Source organism: Nicotiana attenuata, chromosome 7 (assembly GCF_001879085.1).
Source record: "Nicotiana attenuata strain UT chromosome 7, NIATTr2, whole genome shotgun sequence".
Lineage (NCBI taxonomy): Eukaryota > Viridiplantae > Streptophyta > Magnoliopsida > Solanales > Solanaceae > Nicotiana > Nicotiana attenuata.
The window spans coordinates 99595727-99604190 of NC_031995.1; the positions used below are offsets into that span (position 1 = coordinate 99595727).

The window sequence follows — 8464 nt, forward strand, 5'->3', positions numbered from 1 at the left end:
ATACATTAATTACATAGATATGGGGATGTGACAGCTGAATGACGCCCTGATATGGGTTCAGAACAACCCACTAGACTTTGTCAGTCCTAGTCACGTGTCTTGGGAACTCCCCGTTTCTACCATAGCCGGGGTCAACATTGTCCCAAGGTCGAGCGTCGACGAACCTCGAGGGAGGAGACTCGACCATAGCCTAGTAGCCTCGAACCTTCGAGATGATCTTCTGAGGTGCCTCGATGACGGGGAATTGGACCCTTCGATTTCACCTACGTTAGAGGTCGTACCGACCCAACGCGTAAGAGCCCAAGCGCCAGCCTATATTAAAGGTCGTACCGACCCAACGCGTAAGAGCCTAAGCGCCATCCTATGTTAGAGGTCGTACCGACCCAACGTGTAAGAGCCTAAAGGCCAGCCTATATGAGCCTCAGGGCCGATGAGACGTCCAAAGACCGAATGCGTAAGAGCTCAAAGGCCTGCTCAAGTAGCCTCAGGGCCGATACTTCAGACCTAAAGGTCAATGAACTCGAGTTGAAAAGTGACTCGGGGACTAAGCCCCAAACGATCAACTTTCGACCATTACAAATCGCTCAACGGTAGCACGAACCTAAGGGTTTAAATTTGAGGTCCAAAATTCCAGACCAATTGTCAACAAGCATCACAGTTTATTACTAAAAAGCAGAGGAAAAAAAAAAGAAACGATGAAAAATGAAAGGCCTCCTACATATATGTTGAAAGGTTCACAAGGGCACATTTACAAGGCCTATATCTAAAGCCCTTACAAGGGCAGAGAGCAAATAAAACCCTAATCTACCACCAGGGCTATGCCTTCAACGGCCCCCTCAAAAGTTGTGCTTTCGACAGCACCGGCCTCGATCCCCGGGTTTTCAATAGCCTCTTCCCCTTCGGGGATTCCGCCTCCATGTTCATCATCCCTCGAACCACTGCTCGACTCGCCTTCAGAAGAAAGCAGGGCCGCAGCCTCCTCCTCTAGGGTCTTCACCCTCTCGATCTTGGTGGATAAATCGACGCCCCCCGTATATATGTCCTCGAGAGCCTACCTCCGAGATTCTAACCGGGCATGCTTCACGGCTCGGGTCAATTGCAGCTCGGCCTCCTCGAACACCTTCCTTGCCTTAGCATTTGCAGTAGCAGCATCCTCTTTGTACGAGGATACGAATGCCTCGGCTTCAGCCCTAACCTCAGAAAGCGCAGCAACCAACTTAGTGTGAAGATCCTTACACTTATTACTCTCCGCCCTCGCATCATCAAGTTGATGTCCGACTGAGACCACCTCCCCCCGGAGGGTATCTCTCTCAGGGACTATCTCACTCACGTACCGTTTGAGTTCGAGAATTTTAGAGTCCCTGGCTCGAAGTTCCTCCCTCATTAGGACATCTTTCTTCTCAAGCTGTAAAGATCGACCCGAAGGTGTTAAACCACTAAATCCAGATGAGCATGTGGACAAAAAACAAACATGAACTACATAACCTGCTCGGTAAGATGAGTCCTCTCTCGGGATTCCGCCTCCAAACAATCCCGAAGCCCACGGAGTTCCTCCTCCCTCTTGATAGAAAGAGCTCTAAGCTCGTCGGCTTCCGAGGTGAGCTTCATGCGTTCACCCTCGTAACGAGTCAGCTCGGTTTGAAACCTGGGAAAGGTCTGATTATAAAGCACATTGGCCTGGAACCTTGAAAGAAACAAAAGTTAGCAAGATGAAGATCGGGGCACCAATCAGAATTTACGAAAAAAAAATTACCTGCTCACAGAGCCGTCGATCTCGCCGAAAATAAGCGAGGCGTCAAGCTCAGGATTTTCCTCAAGCGCAGCAAAAAGCTTTTTAAACATATTTTTATCTCCGACGCGCGCCCCCACATCGAAAGACTCTTTATTTTGGGATCCTGTATCTCCCTCGGAGGAAAAGTTGATCCCAGAGGGGAATCGCTCACTTCAATAACCCCAACTGGATCAATCGGGGCCGTCTCTTGCATCTGGAAAGCTTCAGAACTAGGCTCCCCCGGATCGCCTACCGAATGCGCCTCAAACTCGTGGAATATTTTGACCGCGACCAAATGCCTTCTCTGAATCTTGTTTTATCCGCAGCTATCTTCCACCGCGGTTCTGCTGCGGTCGCGGTGGAACCGCGGTCAAACCAGTTTTCTAAATCTTCAGGCCTGTTTTGCGTGGTTTACTTGGGGAATTTCACAGTTGGCCTCTTTTTCTTCATTATTGACTCCAAAAATACTCCCTAGCCTTCCCTGATCATATATCACCTGCAAATCATGAAAATCACTAATAAGAGCATTTTGTTATCACTTTTATCATCAAAACTATACAAGAAGGTGATTATTTAAGGCGTGATTATAGTTAAATTCACATATTATCAGTAAGCTAAAGTATAGTAAAGCAACAAGGTTTTATGACAGGAGTAAGGATAAGAAAGGGCGAGTGAGAAGGTGACGAGAAATGTATAAACCCTCATGATTAAGCCCATGAAAACAAGAGAGCTAATGGTTTCTCTAAGTAATAGAAATCTCAGTTTAGCCTGAATGAACTCAAGGGAGCCTAAGACTAGTAGCATTTTGAAGAAATAGAATGCTGGCTTGGTAGTGGAATGAGGGTGTGATTATGATAGATAAAGGATTAAAATACCCATGTAAGGTGAGTCATATTAGGATGCTATAAAATACGGTTATGGAAGTATAGTATCGACCGTAGGTGGATCAATCTAATTACTCTAGATGTCCCCGATGAGACGTGAACCCTAGCGGTAGTGTTACATAAGAGATCAAGTTATCAGTGGTAGATGATAGATCAACATTAAGGTGAATCAACAATGGATGGACAAAAGTCACAAAGTATGAGGTAAGATTAGGCCGTCATTCTTAAGATGAACAGTAATGAAGAAGCATTAAAGGACATAGATTTATACATATGGGATAAGCAACGAACGTAACATAGAGTTTGGTAGCAGACCTCAATAACGTTAAAACGAGGTGAGAGTTATGGTATATTATGACCTACTTAGATGCAGTAAAGTCATGCGAATAGATACCCGAGCCTACAAAATAAGATATAGAAATGTTCGTAAGTTCGACAAAGTACCAAGCGAAAAACTTCAGTATGCCTATACATGCCTAGAGGGACATCTTGTCAAGCTCTGTATATGTTTACAAAGTGAGGCCTAGAGATGGGCTAAAAGCTAGAGGAAAAAGGAGAGAAGAGTCGCATAGGCGCACTTACAAGGTCAGAGTCGTACAGGCTGCACGATAGAAGGTAGCAACAGTTACGAGTTTGGAAGGATTCCAACCATAAGTCATTGTGTGAGAAAGAGGCCTAAAGGGGGGAATGCCCTGGCCGTTGGAATTATTCACAGAACAGTTGCCTAGATGGCAAGGAGAGTACTGAAGTATTCGGAAGACATAAGTCATGAAAATGATAAGTGCATCAATCAACATTCGAGGATGAATTTTTCAAAGGGGGAAATGATGTTACACCCCACGTTTTCGTACGTGGAAGTACGCCATAAGTAAATTGACATAAGCTAGAAAATGAGATGTTACATTCCGCATTTTCTTACATTAAAGTTTCATCGTAAGCTAATCGACGTAAGTTCGGGAATGAGATTATAAGCATTATTCTATTACAAACAAGTGATGAGTAAATTCGTGAAGGTGAGAGGGTAAGAAAATCAAAGAAAATGAATTTTCATCAAAGTTTGACATGTTAGGATAAAATACAGCCCGAGCTAAAAATACCCGGTATCTATGGACTAGTGCCATACAAGGTACCACATGACCATGATAGTAAGGTGTATAAAGTATGTTAAAAGTGAGTAGTATTATAAGTAATTTGAGATAATTCTAAATTATGTGGATAATTGGGTAATTAATGATTTTTGGTGGAAGATTAGTTAATTAATCATAAATCTTGATAAGCCTACCCCCCCCCCCCCAACACACACACGTGGCAGCCAACAACCCCAAATTAATGACTCTTAAGTCATTTTGATAAGGTGGCACATTAAGAAAGACTTGTGGTTTCTAGTCATCCTAGTGGGGCCCATACCTAAAAGCATAAAGATATCCTTTCTAATTCATCCAAAACAAATTATTCTCATCTACTACATTAGGAAAGAAAGCTTCAGCAAGGGTAATGGTTTGTAATAGCAACGTAGTTGCTTCAAACCTTTCATACGAAAACCATTTAATATTTTAGCAACGTGGGATTTGTGATTCTAAGGGATTATGGTGCAATCTTTCTCTAGAATATTATACGGATTGTTCCCTATTTCGATCTCACCGTTACGCATTTTGTTAGAAGGATTGACAAGAGAATCGGTTCAGGTATGTTAAGGCTATCCCCTCTTTCTTTTGGCATGACCTATACGACACTAACAAAACGAGAAAATGCACAATTTCCATAAATGACTCTACTAATAAAAATACTAGAGATGCTTATGTTCTTGATCCCCCATGTGTCATATTATTCTATCATCTGTTCATGGGTCTTAGAAAACACGTAAGTTAATAATGTTTATTTCATGATATTAATCAAAGGCATAATGTTCTTATGACACTCTGAAATTTTTTATTGACGTACTTCTCATGCATTGCATTCATTTACATTGACCCATGACCAGATGACGTTATATAGCATAATGTTACGGCGTTATATACACACCACCACCTGCAGCTGGTATACGCTGATCATTTTCCCACAATGGCCGAGATGATATAATGGGATGCCCACAGAGGATTGATGATGTTATGAACGCATATATCCATGCATGGTATGATATTTATGATATTTATACGCATATGCATGACATTATAATATTAAATGATTCACAGAGCTATTCAGATATACATGTTGGGTCTTTTACTCCATGTTTCTCTCGTGTCTATTGTTTACTGATTTTCATTCCTTACATACTCGGTACATTTTTTGTACTGACGTCTTATTTGCCTAGGGACGCTGCGTTTCATGCCCGCAGGTCCCGATAGACAGGTCGAGATTCCTCCAAGTAGGCTATCAGCTCAGCGAAAGATGTTGGTGCGCTCTATTTGCTCTGGAGTTGCTTATTTAGTTAGTATGATTTGGACGTGTATTTTTTAGTATGGCAAGGCCCTGTCCCGACCTTTATAGTATTTATCTACTCTTAGAGGCTTGTAGACATATGTCATATACGTAAAATATTGTATGTCCTTATTGGCCTATGTTTAGTGTACAAGTGACCATTTTGGTCTTATAGGCCCATATGTCTTATGTATAAGTTGGTATTACATGTTTGGTTCTTGCTATCCTACGACAGCCTTTCCGCCTCGTTTACCTATGATAGCATGATATGAAAAGATACGTTATGTTGGTACTCGGTTGAGTAAGGTACCGGGTGCCCATCGCGGCCCATCGGTTTGGGTCGTGACAACTAAATTGCCAGCAGGTTATGTATGAGCACCAGAGGCCAGGTAGCCTACTCCAGCAGATGACCATACCCGAGTGGTAGTGGAGCGCATTACCATGGACTTTGTAGTTAGGTTGCCGCGGACCTTGCGAAAGTTTGAAGCAGTTTGGGTTATTGTCGACGGGCTGACAAAGTCGGCACACTTTATTCCGGTTGTGACTACGTATACATCAGAGAGGTTGTCCAAGATTTATATTCAGGATATAGTTTGGTTGCATGGTGTGCCTGTTCCATCATATCAGATAGAGGCCCTCAGTTTACCTCACATTTCTGGAGAGCTGTACAGAGTGAGTTGGGGACACGTGTAAAGCTCAGCACAACTTTTCACCCACACACCGACGGACAGTCGGAGCGTACACTTCAGATCTTAGAGGATATGCTCAAAGCATGTGTGATAGACTTTGGAGGGCAGTGGGATCGATTCTTGCTTTTGGCCAAGTTTGCTTACAACAACAGTTACCAGTCCAGCATCGAGATGGCTTCATTTGAGGCTTTATATGGTCGGGGATGTCGTTCTCCCATCGGGTGGTTTGAGCCTGGCGAGGCCAGGTTATATGGTACTAATTTGGTGAAGGATGCCTTGGAGAAGGTAGAGTTGATTTAGGAGCGACTTCACACAGCACAGTCCCGATAAAAGAGTTACGTGGATCAGAAGGCACGTGATTTATCATTTATGGTGGGTGAGAAGGTTCTCTTGAAAGTCTCGCCGATGAAGGGGATCATAAGGTTCGGCAAAAAGGGCAAGTTGAGCCCTAGGTTTATAGGTCCATTTGAGGTGTTGAGACGAGTTGGGGAGGTTGCTTATGAGCTTGCTTTGCCTCCCAGTCTATTGGGAGTTCATCAAGTTTTCCACGTGTCTATGCTCTGGATGCATCATGCCGACTTGTCGTATATGTTGGACTTCAGCATGGTTCAGCTAGATGAGAGCCTGGGTTATGAGGAGGAGCCAATTGCCATTGTTGATAGGCAGGCTCGCTAGTTGAGGTCCAAGAAGATTTCTGCGGTAAAGGTTCAGTGGAAGGGCCAACCAGTCAAGGAGGCGACATGGGAGGCCGAGTAGGACATGTGGAGCATATATCCATACTTATTCAGCACTCCAGTATGACTTTAGACCTGTTCGAGGACGAACGTTTGTTTAAGAGGTGGAGGATGTAACGACCCGGCCGCTCATTTTGCTTTCTAGAACCCCATTCCCCTAAATAAGACTTCCCGTATGTGCTTTTATTATTTTATGACTTGCGGGATAGTTAGTTCGATATTTGGAAGAGTTCGGGTTGAAATCGGAACACTTGGTTCCTTAAGTTGGCCTAAAAAGGATAAGTTTTACTTTGGTCAATGTTTTGAGTAAACGACCTCGGAATAGGGATTTGATGGTTCCAATAGGTTCGTATGATGATTTCATACTTGGGCGTATGTTCGAATCGGGTTTTGGATAACCCAGGAGCATTTTGGCGCCTAATAATGACGTAAGCATTTTGGGTGAATTTCATAAGTTTGGGTTGAAGTGGATTTTTACATTATAGACATCCGTTTGGGATTCTGAGCTCGGGAATAGATCCGTATGGTGACTCTGGACTTAGGAGTATGTCCGGATGTGGATTTTGAGGTCCATAGGTCGTTTCGGGGTCATTTGGCGAAAGTTGGAAATTTGAAGTTTTTGGGAAGTTTAACCGAGGGTGGACTTTTTGAGATGCCACCATGAACTAAGGATTGGAAGGTATCGGGTTCGGATTCCGATTCTAAAAGTTGGAGTAAGTCTATAATGTTATTTAGGATTTGTGTGCAAAATTTATGGTCAATCGGACGTGATTTGATAGGAATCGGACATGCGGATGTGTTTTTAGATGTTTTGAGTTTCATGAGTTAATCCATGCATTTTGGCATCCGATTCGTGATTTTTAATGTTAGTTTGATGTTTCGATCACACGAACGAGTTAGTATGATATTTTTAGACTTGTGTGGATGTTTAGTGTTGAGCCCCAAGGGCTCGGGTGAGTTTCGAACGTGTTCGGATGGATGAGAAGGAGCCTGATCTGGGCAGAACTCGCATTTGCAAGATATTCAGTCGCATTTGCGACCAGCCTGGCTTCGCATTTGCGAGTTTTTGGTCGCATTTGCGACCTTGACAGAGGGAGCTCAGCTTCGCATTTGCGAAGATTTTGTCGCATTAGTGACCTTCGCATTTGCCAACTAGGTGTCGCAATTGCGACATCTGCGACCTGTGCAACAACTTTTAATGCGCGACTTAGCCTTATTTCCCTTATTTCCCACTTGGTCTTGGACGATCTCGAGAGCATTTCTGATAGGGGATCCATCAACATCAAGAGGTAAGTGATCCTTATTGATTCTTTAGCTACATGCACGAATCATAAGTAGATTTAACATGGAAAATGGTGGGATTTATGGGATTTTTGAGTAAAACCTAGGGTTTTGATAAAAATGGGATTTAACCATGAAAATAGTTATGGAATTTAGTGAAAATAGTATATTTGAGTTCATGAGGGTATGGGTAACAACTTTCTTCAAAATTTTCGGAATCCGGGCACGTGGGCCCGGGGGTGAGTTTTAGGAATCATCAATTAGGGTTAGGAAATCACTTTAAGAGTTTAGGATATGAACTTTTGAACATGTATTGAATATTTTATATATCATTTGACTAGTTTCGAGTCGTTTGGCACCGAGTTGAGTGTTTAAAGCACAATTTTGGACCGGAAAGTAAGCTTTGAGACGATGTAAGTCTCTTTTCTAACCTTGTAAGAGGGAATTAACCCCATAGGTGAATTGATTTAATATTTGCTTCTATTTGTGGGGTTACGTACGCACGAAGTGACGAGAGTCCGTACGTAGCTACTAATTATGCGTATGTTCGGGTATCTAAGAGCCAAACCATGTTATACTTCCGATGTTTGAACCCTACTTGTTAATTTAATTGCTTAAATCATATTGGAACTTGATAAAGGAATTGTAAAAGGTTAAATTTCATTTACTTATGTTTTGGATGGGTCA

The 8464-nt window shown here is 42.8% G+C and overlaps 1 protein-coding gene across 1 annotated transcript; it reads right to left on the minus strand.

Moving 5' to 3' along the window:
* On the minus strand, nt 835-1674 carry LOC109230600. The gene is made up of 2 exons (XM_019396065.1): nt 1486-1674; nt 835-1405 (listed from the first exon to the last, which is right to left on the minus strand). The coding sequence occupies exons 1-2, from the start codon at nt 1606-1608 to the stop codon at nt 1052-1054; spliced, it is 477 nt and encodes a 158-aa protein (XP_019251610.1). The 5' UTR covers nt 1609-1674; the 3' UTR covers nt 835-1051.